Here is a 20,311-nt window from a genome sequence, read left to right as displayed (position 1 = left end):
TTTAACTTTGACACTTTTGCAGAGATATCATTACAAGTTAGTCCAACACTTCCCATGGCCAACCTGGCTATGAAGCCCACTCTGAATGTTCCTTCCAGTTTTGGATACATGCCCCCCCCCCCCGCCTCCCTCCTTCTCATCGTCCTCTCCCTGACAGGTCTCACAAACACAGCCTGTCATTATTAATAAACACTTGAAACTAAGCACTGGTTTTTGTCCGGGAGGATATAGAAATGACTAAGCAATGGCGGGTTGCAGAGTCTCTCTGGAGAGGCCGTGGGGTGAGGGAATGGAGTTGGAAGGAGGAGCTGGCCCCCGAGACGCCTGCAAGCCGTCGGGATACACACTGGCCCGGCCACAAAAATGAGCCTCTGGCCAGTGTTGGCCGCCCCTCTGGGTTTACACAAATACACTCTCACTGACACTCACACACACACACACACACCAGTGGAAAAGTGTGACTGGAGGTGACTGAGGAGCGTGTAGGCAGGGAGAAAGATGATGGGAGAATATTTGGGAATAGAGGGCAGAAGTGGAGGGTTGGGGTGTTGCAAATTCATTCATATTTCTCCCCCTCCCTTTGCGAGCGAGCCAAACCTCACTGGGTGAATCAGTGTTCCTCGTAAACAAGCCGCAAGTACACAATGGCGCCTCCAATTCTAGCAACTCGGAGAGAGACCGAGAGAGAGGAAATGGGTGAAGTGAGAAAATAGAAGAGGAGACGGGATGACAGAAAGAGAGCATGCCAACCTCCAGACTGTCATGATGAGGGGGACACACTCGCTCATAAAATAAAAAATAAATAACACGGCAGTTTGTTGACCAGGGGAATATGAAGAGGATTGAAGATGGTGGTTGTAAATGATCCTGAACCCAAATCAATCATGGCTCCGGACATCGACATTTTTTTTTCATTTGCAGCCCACTTTTTAGAATAACAATGTGCTGCAACTGTACTGACTTTGCTTTGGTCTAAAACACTTTCTCACATGTGACCGGATTCACATATGTAACATATGAGAACCCAATTAAGCAACATAAATATACACCGAAATTGTAAAATGCCGTGTTGTGTATTGTGTGTGTGTGCAACATTTAATAATATACAGTATTCCACAGGCCGCACGTCTTGCACCCGCCTCACCGTCGGATTTAAGTTCTCCAACTCCACCGTGATTGCACACAAAAGCAACAGGACCCTCTTAGGACTAATGTATTCAGATTACAGGCAATTATGGCTTATTACCATTTTGTGGGGGAAGCGGGGCTCATTTGCAGTATTTGTTCAGTGGATGTCTAATAGCGGGAAAGGGGAGGGCGCCGCGTGCTTCCTGCTGTGTGAGCTGTGATACTACAGGAGAACTGTAGCGTGGCACAAATATTAACGACTCATTTCCCCCTCACCTGGAAGACGACAGTGGAGCTAATCCAGATACATCAGCGCTAATAGCCCAAATAAATCACTTGTAAGCTCACTTTAGGGTGTTGTCTTTTGGAGCAACAGATATGGAAAATGAAGCCGTGGTCTTGTCCTCATGAGAGGAACGGGATTGTCTTGTGTTTGAACTTCTCTTAAACCATCTCTTTGTTACTCCAACGTATAAAATCTGATTAAACATCTACGTTTTTCACTCTGAGCAGTTATAGTTTACAGGAAGGTCCACTTCTTGACACGACAGCAAACAACACACCGTCAGCTTTTGTCACATTCCTTCAGCAAAACTTCCGTGATTCTTTGCCGCAAATTAAAAAGCCCACACATGCTCGAATAGACACCCCTTTTCTTTTCTGATTCTGTTTCTCACAGTAATCGGTGACTGTTCAGTGCCAAGTTGTGGAGCGAAATAAAAAGAAGGTCGATATCTAGATTTCAAATGCAGGAAATGCCGTCATCGTAGATATTACGATTTGTGAAATCATTGGACCAATCACGTGTTAAATATCTGGATGCAGGGACTGGCGTTACTGCTTGCCAGGCTAAGTGTAAGCAGACCAAAAGAAATGTCACTCTGGACCAGTTTACTGAAAAACAAATTTAATTACCAAAAGGTTTTGAGGCAGATTTTCTTGAACTGTGGAGAGCTTCGTCAGTTCCCCTGTATCCAGTATTTTAATGCTGAAGCGAGAGGCCATGCTGCTCTTGTGGGGCAGATTCTGTGGCGTGGATTATTTTGGGCCCCATTAATCTCTACGTCAGCGCTGCTAATTTGCCTTCCCGACTACCATAAAACTGCCAAACGACAGTCACTAACTGGCTAATACACCACGCTGTCAAACGCAGCATCCTTCCAGTGAAACCCACCGCCACACCAAATGTGAAGCATGAAAGGGTTGCTGTGTAGCGCTGCGCCTTTCCCCTGGACTCTTCGTTTCGGTTGCTCTGTGATGGAGTCTGTGGCGGTATATTTAGGTGTACGGTTTGGGACAGGAAGAGGGGAAGCGCTGAGGTTATATGATTGCTTCATTATGGTCATATATATGGCCATATATTTATATATACTTTGTTATGTATGTCATTACATGTACACCAGTGAGTGTTTGTTTGTTTGTTTGCGTGCATGTGCTTGTGTGTGTGCGACTGAGTAAAGAGGGCTCAGTGTTTGGACCACCCTGTGAGCCGGGCTGAGTGACAGCATGGGCCTCAAGACTCAGGGCAGTGCACACACGCACACTCACACTCACACAGGCGTACACACACTCGAGCACATACAGTACTCAAACACACACGTCAGCGAGCTCATTTTTCAACATGTTTTCTACTCTATTAATGTCTCATGACCAAATACATATCATGCTCCAAAGCAAACATGCTGTATTAAAATGGAATAAATCACTTTCGGGATCAGGAGAGAACACACACTCTCTGGTGCGACGGCGTACCACCCAGTAGTATCAGAGCGAACACACCAGTGTACCTGCTGTCTTATCCCTGCCCCTCTACCCTATATTACTCAACACCTGATTTGACAAGACAGGTCAAACACTATTATGGAACTTTAAAAAAAATTATATTTTCTCTCCCACTGCACATTTTAGAAATGAATTAAATGTGGTGACGACCCAAAGCTAAATTGAAATGAATTGTGAGTTATTTTCAGACCCTTTCCCATCAGTCGCCAGTTGTTTCTCCTTAGGACGGTGTTTCGCTTGTAATGAATCAAGGCACGAGTCCAGCTACCCACCACAATGAAGTGCTATTCGTGCCAACAGTGTATGTTTAGGCCTCCAGTCAGAAATTCAAAACAGGTCAGGCGGTGATGATGTCATTCTTATCAAAGGCTTATTTTTTCTTACACTCACATGGCGGTTTTGCTATATTCACGGAGACCTCGTATAGACAGATATTTGTTTTCGTGGACGCTCATAGAAGTGGTATGCAGTGAAAAACATTGCCATGTTTTGCGGCCAACTTGCAATTATGTTAGTTGTTTTTTTTATGTGTTTGTGTGTGTGTTTGTGCGCCCATCCAAATATGATGTCAAATCCTAATATTTATGAGAGTAGCTTTCAGTTATTCAAAATGCAACATGACGTACTTGCCATAACATTTCTCATATTTTACTTCATGCACCTTTGCTGTTTTAATATATGTTGGCAGGCAGACCTAGAAGAACCTCAAACCTGGTCTCTTCAGGACATCATTCTCACCAAGGCCACCAGGGCTGCAACCGCTGATATCCTCATTGGCGCAGTTGATAGTCTGTGGATCCAGAGATTGAAGAATCACGAGCTGTCATACTGAGATAGTTATCTGGTAGTTATCAAGAGAATCTTCAAATGCATCATCTGTTCCATAACTTGTCCGACCCAGTACAGTTTAGTGGCTGCAAACCACAGAATTATAATTAAGATTCCCAGCGCAGTAAATGTTCATGTTTGACCTTTTAACCTCTCTTCTGTGACGTCCTCTGCTGTTAGATGATAACCGAACTGATACTGCGTCGCAGTGTCAATGCTCGCAGTTTAACGACATTATTGCATGAAAGTCCTAAAAATAAAACTACCAGCCATCTCGAATGAGAGGCTGAGGTAAATGAGAAGCTGATGAGAGCTTTCTCTTATGACACCCTGCGGGTCCTTGCTATTTGGGTGTTCTTGCTCTTCATCAGCAAACACATAAGAGAAAAAAAAAGTGCCTCAGCTTTCATTATTCATACTTTTGGCACCTTAGGATCTAAACAATTTCTACTGAACCTCGTTTTATTCACATGTGCTTCTCCCTGTTGTCTCTCTGTTGATACACAGTTTGTACAATATGCACTTTAGACACACTCCCAGTAATGAAAAAGAGATCTAAATGTTTTACTGTGGTATTTTGATAGATGTACATCTCGATCTGAAAGGAGATTTGCAAAGTGCAGCAGAGTGCGCTGCTGTTTGCAGTAGTAGAGAGGGAGAAGAGAGACATTGGCTTGCTGGTTGGCAGGCGGACTGACAAGGGACATCAAAGAGGACAAAGCCGGTGCTGAGCTTAGCTCTCTCCAATGATTAAAAGCAGGGGCCACAGTAACGTCTGGATGGGCCATTTGAAACTAATGAGGGAAAATAAATAGAGCCATGGCCATTGGCATGTGTAGGTGGAGTTTGAGTGTGTGTGTGTGTGTGTGTGTGGGTGTGTGTGTGTGTGTGTGTGTGTGTGTGTGTGTGTTTCCATCTGTGTCAGTCGTTGAGCGGCAATGTGTTATGTGTGTGCAAGTTACTGTTAATAATGCAGTGTGTTGAAGGTATACATTGGGGTAATATTAAGAATTATGTGTATTGTGTGACAGGCAGTCCAGTAAAGGTCAAAAAGTAAAAGACAAAAATCTAGAATTTGACACTGAATGGTGACAGGTGTCCCGGCGGATGTCATCACCTGTAGATCTAATCTCAACCCCAGACTTGATCTATAGTGTAGTGTGCTGATAAGGATGATAATGATGCTTGTCATATATATATATATATATTTTTTTTTTTAAATGACTCACCGTGTGTGGCAGCGAGTGACTATTTATTATATTGTGTGTGTGGCACAGTGCACTGTGAAGGATGTAGGCAGGAGGCATTTGATTTTTATGAATGAGTCATGTTCCTAGGTGATCATCCGTCTGTACTTTCTTCGTGCCATTGTGACGCACAGATAGAAATATGTGTTGACAATTTACAAATATGTGGGGCTGACAACAAAAGCATGTGTTCTGATTCATGAAAGGTGAAGGTTGTTGTTAGTAATGTCTATAAGTAAATTTTGTTCGTCACGAATGACATCAGTAGCGGGCGCACTGCAGGCGTTTATTACTCATCATAATTGCCAACATTCACTTTTCAACAATGGAGCTCAAAGTCAAAAACAAAATGCTGTTTTTCTTCAGTTTTCCCCCCAATCTACTATGTTCTCACTCTCCTGCTCCTGTTTCTTTTACTACGTTCTTCTACAATAATTCATTCTTGCCTTTCTTATTTTCTAATTTGCAGTTCTCTTCTTCTTTGTCTCCTCTTTCCCCCCGTTGTCATCATCTTTTCCATGTTCAAAGCACAGATTAAGCAAAGGCACAAACTGCAGAGCGGCCTACGACAAGCCATAGTTTGCTTTGTTGTTCATCCAAGTGCTTGGCTGGATGATAGTACAAAAAGCCAACCCATCTTAACGGATTCCAGGCCTCTTTCACAATGTGACTTTTTTATTATTACAAGTTGCATTTAGCGTCAGAGTTGAGTTATTTCTCAATCCGGTGCTCTTCCAAATTCTAATGGGCAATTATCTATGGAGGAGAAGTTAATGGGTGTCCCATTTCACAAAGTCCCCAGTTATTTATGTCAATGAGCGCCATTGTGGAAACGTGGCAGACCCGTGCTAACCGCTCGACTTGTTTAGATTTTCTCTATGGAATCCCACACCCATTGTGAGCCAGCGCTAACCACAAGACCAATGTGTGTGTGTGTGTGACAATGTGTTAGCTAAGTCTAGCCTAGGATGTACAATAACATGTGTGTTTGTGTTGATGTGAGTGGTTATAGACCAATGTAAAATCTACATGCAAATACAAATGTAAATGCAGAGACATGATGAAAGTATATTCTGACAGACAAATGCTCATGCACACGTGCACACACACACACACACACACACACACACACACACACACACACATACTTATTAGCCAACCCATATAAACAGACATCTCACCCCCCACATACACCACACACACAAACACACACACACACACGCACAAACTTACCACAGACACTTACACAAGCACAGCCGTAGACCTACCACCACATACTCAGACACCCCCTACACACACTTGGCGCGCACACACACACACACACACACACACACACACACATACACACACACACAGAATCGGGGATCCACCACTAACATCAACACCCACAGACTCAGGCTTGGTGACATCATGGCTTGGATGACAGCACGTCTTCCAGCCCCATTAGTCTGATTGTAGGTGGCTCCGCCGCAGGGATTTATGGGTAAATATCCATAGTCTCTCTCTGCTGCGTTGATTCATGAGCCATGTTTTGGTCCCTTTGGTCCCCAGACCACAAGACTTGGGAGGGGGAATCCTGTGCAAATAATGACGTTGTAAAAAGTGGAGACAATTTGACAGAGGGATGGAGGACCCACCCTGTCACTCATCACCCAGTGCTGTTGACTTGTTTATGATTGGTCAGTGAAACCAGGGAGCACAGCGCAACTAAAACGGTCATTTTCAGTCGCCCTGTGGATGTCCGTCCCGTGAACACCTGCGCACGTGTACCCGTCTGGCCCGCCGTCTGGCTCGCCGTCTTCCTGTTAATCATCCAGTCTTTCTATCCATTTGTTCTGCTGTTGCTGTAGTGTATCTGTCCGTCAGTCCCCTCGTCCCTTGTCATCTGTTTTCCCTCCCTCTTTTTTTTTCTGTGCCTCAAAAGTGTCTGAGTTTTTAAGAGCCCTATTAAGTCTGTCTCACACCACAGTGGAAAATAGATTAACACAAGAAAGAGAGAGAGAGAGAGAGAGAAAGACCGCACTTTTCACATTTTTTGTAAGCTTCACATCATCCTTGCATTTGCTTTTCTTTGTTCTACATTTATTGAGAGTATTACTGTTTGGATTATTTGACTTCTTGGGCCTATTAAGAATTAGTATGAAACCAGAAAGACCTTTTGGTGATCTTTGGAAAGTTTTTGCCAAACTGCGACTATTTTCCAACACTACCTCCCTGAATGTCTGTGAGTGAAAGAGTTGAATTGTATTCAGTTACACCAATGAACTATATCCAAATTTTAGGAGTACCCCCATGGGCTATTGCTCTTTCAAAATCAATTCAGTTTAATTATTATTGGATCCTTTTAGGGGACTTTCAGACCTACTGTACGTTGTTTGGTCCGACCCTTCTGACTTTACGGTTTAATCCATGGTTTGGTCCAACAGACCAAAATTTTGTCCGACCAAAAGAGCTGATATCTGTCCAGATCAAACCAAACCGTCGTTCAGTTTCTGTGCAAACACTCTGTTGGAAGAATTGTATCTCAAGTGGCAAAGCTGTGTTTTATGTGAATTAATATCCCTTTGTTTTTACTTGGAGATGGATTGGCATGTTTTTGCTGTTCCACCAAGAAAGAAATATTTTATATGGCAAGTCTGAATCTATCTTACACTATGGACACCATGATTTAAGTCTGAAAGTTGTGTAATCAATCACTATAACTCCACCTAAATAGTTGTAGTTATTATCATGAGTAGTGGTATTATTACATTGTTGTTCCTTTGGAGGCCTGCCAGTGCATAGTGTGTATCCTGAAGCCAGCTGTCACACTGGTATCCCAGGAGCCTGTACAGGAAGGATCCACTGAAAGGCCACCAGGAACCCATTGAGAGACCTTCAAGGAAGATACTAAATGGGTGTGTGGAGATGTGCACGTATGAGACCAAGTGGTATAAATAGAAAAGCTTCTCCTGACTGACAGGTGTTGGGACGACCTGCTGAGGCCCCTCACTGGTGCATGCTGGGCATTTGCATCTCCTCTAGTCACAGCCCCAGATATTGGCAGGTGGATTTTATTGTTGGGGAGACAAAGGGTGGGCGAGGGATGGACATAAATAGGAATGCGAGGATTAAAAAAAAAGAAGCCTGAGAGTATTTCATGTGTATCCTTTTGTTAGAGTTAAGGCCAGCGTGTTTCACAATTCCTTATATATACACCCGTCTGTGCTCGGGCAACACATTACTCACTGGGGCAGAGATTTTAGTACGTCCACAGCTAGACACTGAAAGCACGCAGTGCTGCATAACACACCATACCAACACAACGCTTTAGGTGACCTGCCTTTAAGCACAAGATAGATTTCATGAAATTGTAAATCAATTTTCTTCTAAATTGATTTATCTCATATCATTTCACCTATTATCATATTAAATTGACTATAAAATATATTCTTTTATCAGAAGAACAAGAGAAAGTGTGAGGTCCAGTAGCTTCCAGACACATTGTGAGTCGCTCTGTGCAGCTTCTGTAGCTAAATGTGTGTTTTACCAGTGGACTTTTTTTGAAGACAAAACAAATGCTTTACTGTTATACCACAGGCAACGATTATAGTTCCTATTTTCATTTTTGCATGACCTAGAATTAATCATAATAAAATGACAAATGACTTAAAGTCAAATTAAAGGAATAATGGGAATGTGACAGCAGGGAGTCACACAGCAGATGATGCAGATTTATGGGTTTCAGTCAGCCGACATTTCCTGTAAAGGAATTGCCTCAAGATTATGTCAGCAGGTCCCATGTGACTGAGCCTCGTGTGAGAACTGGGTGTGAAAGGTCAAAGAGGCTGTTACACATGCAATGGGGATAATCGCTGTTGTTGTGGAGAAAAGACAATTATGTTTCTACCGAATAGAAATCTGACGGACCTTTTATATGTCGAAATGAATTAACTCATCCAATCTTTAAGGTTTTGAGAAACGCATCAGTATGTATTTAAACACGGGTATATTGAGATCTTGTTTAAAATATCAAATTTTGTGATCAACCGCTGTTTGCTGTTGACTTAATGCTGGTCTTTTACTCATTTTATCCGTGCTTACTGTATATAAATGTCACATAAAACACCCGTCGTCACTGGCAACGCTTAACAGTGAGAGATACACGCCAAAAAAAAAGCTAATGTGAGCAGTTCATCGGCTTCAAACAGTTAATTAGCACCAGTGAGCAGTGGCAAAGTGCACAAATACCTCATTAGCTCATTGGTTATTTACTGCTGACTCCGGATCTGTGTTGTCCTCCTAAACATAATTGGAAAGCAACGCTGTCGTCGCAGTGTTTCTACAATGTCACGAGCATAAAGCCCAGACCGACCCGATCTTCAAATCAGCTATTTGATCCAAAGACAGAAAAAGCCGCAGCGCTTTTAGAGGAGATTTGTGCGTACACAAATGTTCTAAATGCTCGTCCATTTAAAGAATTCATGTCAAATCCTCAGAGTGAGCTGTTGCTCCGGATTAACTGCTCCCGCTTGCGTAAGGTGGCCCTTGAGAGTACCAGCAAGGAGGTGCACCTGCCATGTGAGCTCCCCCTCTCCTCCCTCCGTCCATGTCTCTCATTTGCACAACTTCTTCTTCCCCTGCTGTAAACCTCCGCCCTCCTCGGTGCCGATCATTCTCTTCAGGCTACTGTGTCTATAATGAGCATTTCCTCCCCCCACCACCTATTCTCTCCCCCACCGCCTCCTCTCTCTCTCTCTCTCTCTCTCTCTCTCTCTCTCTCCCTCTCCCTCCCCTGTCCTCTCGTTCTCACTGTGTGCAGAATTGTAGAAGCTTATCGCCTAGCAACCGCAATTAAAGTACAACAAGTCAGTGGCGGCAGCAGCCACCATCAGAGCAAGATTCGCAAACCTTCGTTTGTCCAACAGCCTTAGATAGAAAGAGAGAGGGGGAAACAAAAACAAAAAAGGGCAGGGGGGGGGGGGGGGGAGAGACGCAGATGTGAAGTTGGACAGGTGAACAGCAATTAGAGCTGTTAGAGCTGAAGACACCACAGTGAGGACTTTGGGCTTTGAGAACAAGAGGGAAGAAGAAGAAGACAGGTGGAGTGGAGTAACGTTCTCCGACTGGGATCACTGGGTTGCACTTCACAGGTATGTGTGAGTGTGTGTGCTGGAATTGCCAAGTGAAGGTATTTGCCAACTATGATGTGAGTGTGTATGTGTGTGTGTGTGTGTGAGTGTGAGTGTGTGTGTGTGTGTGTGTGTGTGTGTGTGTGTTTTATTTGTATTTCTGCGCCTGCTGTGTCAATGTGTCACAAACAATTGCAGCATATAGAATATTGTCACTATTTTTAACTGCTGTGAGGTATTGCCAATTTTTTTTTGGGGGGGGTGTTTGTTTGCACCTGCTTTAAAGGTATGCATTCACACACACACACACACACGCGCGCGCACACACGCTAATGAATGATTTGGGGACTGACAAAATCATTCTTATTATAATTTGACCCATATCGTTGCTTTCATGTCACCTCTCTCTCTTTTAATCATTTTTGAACTTTTCTTTGTGCATCATCTACGACTACTGTTGATAACACAGTTTAAGCTGTTGACCTCTACTGTACAGCTGACGGAAATATACGCTACACTTGATGTGTCTCCAATGCGTTTCCCACTATCATTAAGACAATTGAGTGAGGTGTTAAGAAAAGCCCTGGCACTTGCCAGGTGTGATGTTTCCTGTGTCAGGAGCTGGTTATTTATGGGAAGGTGCGGGGCAGTGCCACAGAAATGGTTGGTGGAGAGGTGAAGGGTTTGTATGAGAAGTGGAGATCACACGTGAGTCGTTCAGGTCCTGATTTGAATTCTCCTCATGTTCCCGTGTGATGATGCTTTCTGTGGGTGGGGGACGGATCAAGGTGAGAGAGTGCAGAAGACAAGTTGCATCATTACTGTGAGAGCCTGGTGTACATACGGCCAAACTATCATCAGTTATTGATCAGATTAAGGCAAACGGATTGATGATGAAAATCACATGGAAACACAGGCTGTAATTGCAAAAGATTCACTCTCGAAATAATGCTGGTTCATTTCAATGGGAGCACTTTGAATTAGAAGTGTACTGTTTTCTTGAAAACCCAACGGGTTTACAAAGAGAAAGTTATAGCACAGCAATAGTGTTGACGATCAGCAAATATTATTGTCATTTTAACTGTCGATGCAGTTTCAGGACACTTAGAATTCCTTGACTTCCCAATGTCATCCTGTAGTAATAATATTCTTCTGAAGTTAAACTTACAAAACCTTGTAAGGAATCGCATCACTGCCTGTTGAGTCATGCTGAGTCATGCTCTGATGCCATTAGTCAGCCTGATAGATTGCTCGGAAATAGTTACAATAAACATCACAAGTGGATGTGTCTGATACTGGCACTGCCTGAGGGCACTGTGGGGGAGCTGGGAGGTGAACAGTGAGGTCGGCCGCTGGTCAAAATGTCACTGCACAAACAAACAAAAGCACATGCACACACACGCACACACACACACACACATGCACACACACACACATTGAAAATGGCAGAGCAGAGGAGTCATTTGATGGTCAAAATGTCACTATACTGATCACTTAAAAGCATACACACACACACGTGCGTGCGCGCACACACACGCGAGCATGCACACTCTCAAAACGACAGTTCTCTCTGATGTTCAGTTTGAGACTGCAAGGGAGGGAATGCATTTGACCCTCTTCTTTTTAAACACGGAACCTTTAAGGATGTCCATTAGTGGCTCCAGTCTTCTGACCAGATTATATGTGATGGTTTATACTGTAGAGTTATGGTTAGCTGCCCCCTCAGTAATAGTGTCGAAATGGGAGGGTATTTTGACATTGTGGCCACAGTCAGTTGCAGGTCATGTGACACGCGGTGGCCCACAACAACATTTTGCCATACACAGTCATTACAAGAGGCTGTAAAAGGATGATTCGCTTTCTCCAAGCTTTACGGAAACATGCAAGAAAATGCAGAAGCCTGGCAAAACATTTTTTTCTTTTTTCTTTTTTTTGGGGGGGGGGGGGGGGGGGGCGTGAATGTTCATCATCATCTTAAAATATGAAATATCCACTTCTCTTCGTACATCCATGCCTGTACCGTCGTCCAACAGGGGATTCTGGGTTTGAACTTGACCGAGCTGGTGATATGTAAGACTGTTGACTCGTCCACAGTGAACCAATGCACTCTGTGACACCATGCCATCAGGAAGTGAATATACTTTTGGAAAAAGGTCTATATGATATAAAAAAATTTTTTATTGCATTTATTTGTATTCGACTTTTATTGAGCACCCCTGCCTGTCTCAGCATGTCACGGCTGTGATACGCCTCCAGTGTGTGTGTGTGTGTGTGTGTGTGCGTGTGTGTGTGTGTTTGTCTGTGTGTGTGTGTGTGTGTGTGTGTGTGTGTGTGTGTGTGTGTTCAGCGTGTTTGCCTGTGCCAGACGGATCCATTCAAGGTTCCCCGTTGATCAGAGATGGCAGAAGTTTTAGTCTTGCAGTTTCTGAACTCATCTGACTTCATGATGCAGGGAAATGTCTTTTGGGCTCAGCTCTTCTCTCAGTACATTAACAAAAGTGCCACATTTTGATAAATGCATGTGAATAAAATAAATTGACTGGATAAGTGTTTGTAATTGTAGCCAGGGAGATAATTATTTTTCACTGTAGGCAAGGTCATTACCCGTTTATTTGGCTCTTCAGGGTGACATGGATCATTCTACTGTATTGGTGCTGTATTGAAGGTAAAGGTCCAGATTAGTGGGTGAAGTGAGACACACATTAACTGTAGTTCACCTTGACTGTAATAAACTTAACTCAATGAAGGAAGAAAGCAGGATTTTTCTGTCTTTGTGTTTTTGTGACTAGAATTATCTTTAGGTCAATCAACTTACTGATGGTTCGATAGAGTATTTTTACCTCGTCCTTGAAGGCTGAGTGAAGTATTGTTAAGTGCGCGTCTGTGTTTCTGCGTTTCTGTCAATATGTACACTTTTAGACTATAACTCGTGAACGGGTAGACGGAGCTTGATGAAACTTGATATGCGAGGGGATATGGGTATTGTCGGAATATGTAATCTTATATATCTCATGAACCAATGTTCGTATCGAGATGGGACCAGTGGTTTTGGAAAGAGGCATTTTTGAAAACAATGTTACATCCAATTTGACCCATGACGTTGTGTTCTTGCAGAAAAATGAGCTCCTCCACTTTGCATTGTCTTTGTATGTAATCTAATTTGCTTTGCATGTGGACACACCGTTACGGCAAGTAGAAAACACGTAGTGTATCCTGTTAGTGAGTACTTAGGGCAAAAAAAACCTGTGAATTGACTACTTTTCATTTTAATTGTCTGTTTTTCTTCTCCTATACAGAGTCTGGGCTCTGCAGACCGGAAGGAGAATCCGCACAAGAAGTGAGTTGACCTGTTCACCTTTTCGTCTGTTAACCCATCCGTCCATCTTTGTTTTCTTCTCATTTGTCTCTGTTTGATTACTGAGGGGCTCATACGTATAAACGTGATTGAAAATCATTGTTGCTCTGGTGGCAAAAAAACAATTAATCTCCTTTTTGCTTCATATTTATACTGTCTGTTATTGTGTTTTGCTCTGACAACACATTGCAAGTGTCCTAGACAAATATTGAAGGTTTCCATGAAAATAGAACTGGCTTGCCAAACTCATTAGTATAGGTAAGGATGTGTCTGTTGTATTATTGTGTTTGAAAAAGAACAGCGGGTAGATCTGTTTTCAGTAGCTTTTAAAGGTAACCAGGGCTCCCGAAGAATTTGACCCGATTCATCTGTGTTTAGACGCCAATGAATTCCAATGCGTGTGCATGTGTTTGAAAATGCGAGTTAAGCCTGTCTAAGCCTGACTAATAATCCATCTGCTTTTATTCGCCACATGGAACAAAAGCGCTTCCAGACCTTGTTCTACTGGAAATCAGTTCGGTGAAATAATGAGAGAAATGAACTTTCTCTTTGAAAGTAAAAAAGGGGTTTGTTTGCTGGGTGTAAGCCGGTGATCATCAAAGTGGTTTCTTGACGCTATTAGACTTTCTATGGATTTGTGAGTCACATTTTTTTTTTTTCTGCGAGACGACACCGTGCCTGTATATTGAGTTTAACAAATTACACTGGCAGATGAAGATTGCTTAGTCAACACAATAAGAGAGGATCAGGTCTTTGTTCGACACCTTTGTTTCCTCATTTCTTTATTTTGCCTCTCTGTTTTCTGATCTGCTCCTTCAGAACAAATTTGAAACAACCGTGACAAATTGTTTGTCCGAGGCAAAGACACAAAACCTAATGACAACTGGCTCTTCGGCAATCTCCCTTCGAGTGTTTGATTTTGCACAAGCGAGAATCCTGTTTAAGTACAGAGTTTAGCAGTAGGTCAACTGAGTTCAGATAATTTTCTTGTAAATGGTTTGTCCATATTTTAATTGTAATTGTCTAATTCTGCCTGTTTAAGCTGAAAGGCTTTTTTTCTCTTCACTTTCATCATGAAAAAAAACAAACATTAATCTGTGTGGTGGTGACATGAAAAGAATCTACACGGTCAGTGTCTCTGTAAGTTTGTTCCTTACACAAAATGTTAACGTGATCGAGTTGTTTTTGGAAAAGTAAATGCTACTGAATAGGCTCTGTCTCACTATAATTAAAGATAATGGTATGTTATGAAGGAATTTCTACAACCCAGATAACAGATAATGAGGAAAGTCTAACACAACCTCGGCTTCCCCCTTTTAATTGGCAGTTTTTTGCATGCCTGAGATCAGTGTGTAAAAAAAAAAAAAGTTCAACGAACCCTACAGTTTGCAGTGCACTGCATGTCACTGGGATTTCACAAACACACAGTCAAAAGCAAGTGGAGCGGGAACTTAAATCATACAAAAATAGCTGTATATTTTAGTTGCCCGGCAACCAATGCCTTGGTCCCCTATCACAACATTCTGTATCTATCTCCTGTTGGATTCTTCCTACCTGCAATGCAGCCTGCACTGTTTGTGTGCACCTAGAGTTTCCAAGTGACTAGTCACTCGAGGTGACCAAGAAGGAGGCTTTCCCTTAATGCCTCCTTATCTCAGTGCAAGACATTTCAAGATGCTTATTTTTTTTTAATCAATTAACTAATTAGAGGATTTTCTTTGTCCGTCTTCTTTTGAATGCCACACACATTATTGCTTTTGATTAAAGCCTCATGGGGGTTAATCTTGATTTTTTTTTGAGTACATTCAAGCTGTGTCAGACAGCTATGGTACTTTATCTATCTATCTATCTAAGATAGATTGTATAACTTTGTACAAGCTGCCTCAGATGTGTGTCACACAAAAAGTTCGAGAAATGTAATCAGGCTGAATTGCTGTCGGAAGATGTTTCCCAATCGCGAACATCAGGACGGTCGACCACTGTCTGTGCGTGAATGAGTGTGTGCTGTGTGTTTCAGGCTGAACTCCTTTTGGTCCCTAAGTCACTGAGAGTGGGACGCGTGCTGCATGATAAACTTAATATAGTAAATATAGCCTATACCTTTTGTCTTATTTGATTTGTCTGGTGTGTGCTGGCACAGTCAGTACGCAGTGTGCCATAATGGGGGACATCGGTTGCCAGGAGACAAGCAGCTGTGCTGAAGACCCAGTTAGAGGCTTCGGGGGAGGTCAAGTAACGAGAGTCGTCCGTAGAATGAGGGCTCAGTATACCGGGCCACACATTGATTTATGGCAGCGGACACGTGAATGAGCTATTGGTGAAAGTTCAGGGTAACTAGCAAACAGGATGCACGTGCACACACTCACTCACACACACACACACACAAACATGTTCATCTGAAAATGATCATCAACCTGAGGAACAACAACAACAACATGCAGGAATTTCACGACTGAGTATTAGCGCATGTTCTGTAATATCCTCTCTGTATTATCTGTAGCTCCCGCTATATTTACAATCACTTCCTCGCTGCTCTGCCTCCTGTCCTGCTTCCTGTTTGGAAGATTAGTAGTGATGAAGGCACATCCTACCTTTACCATGCCAAATACATTTGTAGTCATAGTCAGCCTCAGAGTGTCAACAGAATGATTTTTTTACAGTCTAAAAGATCCAGTCATCGTCCTGGATCCCTATCAAGGATTTGATTGGACTATTGCTTATCTCTGGCACTTTGTTCCATTTTGTCCCACTTGAACTAGTGTTGCATTAATGCTCCTCAACAGGTGATCACCTAATCATTAACATGCGATTCACAATCTGACAGGCCTTATACTACATCTCTATTAGTTGCGTTTCTTTCCCCAAGAACTAGGAACCTTTGCAGGAAATCTGTGCGTTTCCACTGCAGGTACCAGGGTCTGAATTAAGTTCCTGGGAAGTCATGTTACCCCTTCAAAAGAGTCCGTGCTCAGGGTGTTGTACTTAAGAAAAGGCCAGGAACCTTTGGGGTGGGGCGCGCAGCTCTCAAGATGACTTTTCGGTTGAACACGCCGGCATTTTATTTCAGCTGGTCAGCCTCCGCTATAGCTCGTAAAATGTGTTTCCTCACTTTAAGTCAGGCATTTCGGGTGTTTTGAATACGCTTTGCTTGCGAGTGCTCGTGTCTTTTCCAGCATTGACTCAATAATCCCATTTGTGAGGCGGTAAATCAGGATAAACAGCAGCACGATTTGAATCTCCTCCATGTTTGCCTTCATTGCCGCCGCCTAGTGGACTGGAGTAGAACAGCGGCTAATTTGCCTAATCTCCCCCGGTCTTTTGACTGCAGTGGAAATGCAGGTGAACAACGATCTATCGGAACCTTGTAGTTCCTTGAAAAATGCTCCTGGGTCGAAAAGTTCCATTTGACATCTTTAGGCCAACCAAACTCAGAGGCACAGAGCGAAGGCAACCAGTTTAACAACAAGATTGCATGGACGAACATAATTGTTTGTCAAAAATATAACTGTCGGCACTTTTGCTCATCTTTTTTACGAAACATTTGCAAAGATCCAGATTTTCAGATATCCAGATATTGGAGAGATATTTTCATAGAGCTTTAAATTGTCGTTTTTTGTCTCTCTTGCTCTTATTGTTATTTTCTAATAGTTAGTTTTCATTATCTAACATGTCATGTAGATTTAACTTAGCTTCTAAGTTACATTGCTCCAGCTTTAAAACAGCTTTGAAACCAAAGCCGACTGCACTTTTGAAGTTGTGGCTCCCAGACTCTCTCTCTCTCTCTCTCTCTCTCTCTCTTCGCATTTAAGATCTTTATGGACACATGGGTACATCTATTAAACCTTTAAACGTCTTTTAAAAAGCAGCTCGAAACCTAAACATAAGTTATAACTCATGATCATCTCTTGAGCAAAATGTACTTTATTATTGTTCCATCATCTTTATGACCTTGTCTTTCCTACGCATGCTGGGTGCAGACAGTGTGGGCAGGAAGGAATAATGGAAGGCTGGGGTGCCGGGGTGTCTTTGGAAAGGGATTTAGGTACGGATGTCAGGGAAGAGAGAACTTGATTAGACTAATTTATTCACAGGAGCAGGTCAAGTAATTGCTCTCATATGGGGGTGACGTAGGTGTGTGTGTGTGTGTGTGTGTGTGTGTGTGTGTGTGTGTGTGTGTGTGTGTGTGTGTGTGTGTGTGTGTGTGTGTGGGTGTGGGTGTGTGAGTGTGTGTGTGAGTGCGTGTGTCTGTGGGTGTGTGAGTGTGTGTGTGAGTGCGTGTGTGTGTGTGTGTGTGTGTGGGTGTGTGAGTGTGTGTGTGTGTGAGTACGTGTGTCTGTGGGTGTGTGAGTGTGTGTGTGAGTGCGTGTGTGTGCGTGTGTGTGTGTGTGTTTGTGTGACATGGAATAACTCAAGGTGAGTTAGTGGGAATATTTGTTCACCAACTATGTGTCCTAATTAAAGTTTTGTTTAGATAGTAAAAACGTATTCCATGTATAGTAAAAAACCTGGCAACCCACATCGGCATATGTGTTAGATATCATAGTATTCATTGTGTTGAATAGGGGTTCCCTTAAGTGACACTTTGAAATAGATAAATGACTAACCAAGCTTTCACAAAACACTTTTTAGATAATATTAGATTTGAGATCCATGCAAAGTAAGGCTTTTTTGCAAAGCAACATTTTCATTTCATTTTCCAAAATGTACAGTTATCAAAATCTGACATTGAATTCCCCACTCTCCTAGAGAGAAAGTGCAAGACATCTGTTCATCAAAATGAAACATCTCTGTCTCGTAAAGGTGGTCACCCTGAAATTTCATGACCCCTGTGTCAATGATATAACCCTCACACACTGACTTCAATTCCTCTTTTTTCCCCTTTTCCTCCCAGTAGTAGCAACTGCCTGTTGCTGTGGTTACAGGTGACAGAGGAGCCAGAGCCCTGCAGCTAGTCATTTCATTCAGCATACTGTACACACAGTCCTGAATGGGCCTAATCGAACACAGGGTCTTACGGTATGCCTCAAATCAGATGACAGGATAGGAAGAAGGAATCGGCCATTTAGAGTACGACTGTCTCTCTAGGTAGCTACAAAGATGCTGAAGAACATTAGCGTATGAAATTTGTCCTCCTTAAAACTCACGCAAACTAATGTCATCAGTAATTTTGTATAGAAAGAGAATTAACAGATATATTCAATCGAGAAATCTCACGTCTTTCTGTCCCAGCTCTTTGCATCAGTTGAAAATAAGCAGAGAGTGATGGAGAGAAAAGAGAGCTACAGAGAGAAGACCAACCGCATTACGATGTCTCATCCCCCTGAGGTGCAATCCAAGGCAAATTCTAGCAGAACGATAATAAGGACTGAGGGTTCCTGCTGTCTGACCGACGTGAAACATTCCTTCATTTTTCCAGCCTTTTTTTCTTTTCACCTCATCTTTTTTTTTTTTTTTTCCAAGGTTCTGAAATCCCAGTGTAAATACATATTGAGGAGTATTTACAATAGTGGTAATGGTGGTGGGGGAGGGAGCTAACTCAGCGGGCCGGAGGAGACTGCGGCTGGCTCACTATCTGAGTGTGTGACTATTTGTACAGTTGATCTAGTGTGTACGTGCGCGTGCGCGTTCTCTACGGCAAAGTGTGTGTTTGCAGCCATACTGGTGTGGATGTCAGCAGCATCTATTCCTCTATCCGTGTGTGTGTGTGTGTGTGTGTACTTATTTGATGTGGCTTGGCTGCAGAGATGTTGGGTTGTTTGAGAACTTCCCAAGAGCAGGCTGCCAGGCCAAAGAACTGAGCAAGCAGAGACAGCCATTGTTTTGGTAAGGCATCCCGGCCATAACTGTGTGTGTGTGTGTGTGCGTGCGTTAGTGTGTGAGCGTGCGTTAGTGCGTGTGTGTGCGTGTATGTCTGTGTGTGTGTAAGAGGGAGAGATGCAAAGGGAGCATAATTTGGAGCACTTAAACACTGCTGTTCTGTGAAGCAAAGCCTTTTCCATTCTGGCTTGAAATGCAACAACATGCACATACACACACACACGCACACACATGTAACAACATAACATGCAAACACTTCATCCTCTTGAGCTGAGGGAGTTCTGAGGGGGAAAAAACTCTTCCTATTATGTTGCACAACAAGTTGAATCCTTTTACAGAGCCTCTCCCTGCGCAGCACGAACACACACATCAACATTTGCTCAGTTTCCACAAGAACATCAACAACACTTTGGATATTATCTGGCTTACGATAGCACAAACATGATTTCAAGATGAAAATTGGGGTGGGGACATTCTGAGTTTTCCGTTCAAACATGATGACTGTAGATAATTTCCCTGCTTTATTCTGACATGGGGCTCACTCGGACACTGTCTGGAAATGTCACTAGGGGGCTGGCATGAAAATTCCAGGAAATTTTCGGGCCTCAGTGCATGACTGAAAGCAGCTTTGGATAATTTGGATCTAAGTTTGCTGTTTATCCTCACCAAGTGATTCCACAGCATTGTGTTCCCTTCAACCTAAAAAGAATGGTACAAGTATTGCCCAGTCGGATCATAACGGTACGCCTTTACAAGATTCTGCATTTCTTGCAGTTCTATATTCCCATTACTGGAGCGCCTTTCTTTTGCAAGACGGATTGGTTGCAAGTAGGATGCACCTCCACCTCTCCCCGAAATCTGCAATTTACTGTATGAACGGGGTATTTGTTTGTATGTGAATTATGTTTCTCGGCTTCTTACAGTAATGCTTTCCCAAACCTAAACCCAAATCTGGTAACTTAAACTGTGAACCCAAACTGTAAATTAGCTTTCTAAATGGTGAAGAATGTTCTCTTTGGGGAATTTTCCTCTTTCCTTAAGTA

The 20,311-nt window shown here is 42.8% G+C and overlaps 1 protein-coding gene across 3 annotated transcripts in view; it reads left to right on the top strand.

Annotated features, from left to right (window-relative positions):
* The window catches only part of LOC118287761 (ankyrin repeat and fibronectin type-III domain-containing protein 1), a 121,574-nt gene that overhangs the window by 59,804 nt on the left and 41,459 nt on the right, over positions 1 to 20,311 (top strand). For 2 of the 3 annotated variants that reach the window (XM_047327748.1, XM_047327747.1), the window contains one exon: positions 13,393 to 13,433. In XM_047327748.1, the coding sequence (XP_047183704.1) occupies positions 13,393 to 13,433 (41 nt within the window). Of the gene's footprint in view, positions 1 to 10,021; positions 10,118 to 13,392; positions 13,434 to 20,311 lie in introns of those variants that run through there. The other variant, XM_047327749.1, reaches the window with a different exon arrangement.

Source organism: Scophthalmus maximus, chromosome 16 (assembly GCF_022379125.1).
Source record: "Scophthalmus maximus strain ysfricsl-2021 chromosome 16, ASM2237912v1, whole genome shotgun sequence".
In the NCBI taxonomy this organism is placed as follows: Eukaryota; Metazoa; Chordata; class Actinopteri; order Pleuronectiformes; family Scophthalmidae; genus Scophthalmus; species Scophthalmus maximus.
This window is presented reverse-complemented; position numbering and strand designations above follow the sequence as displayed.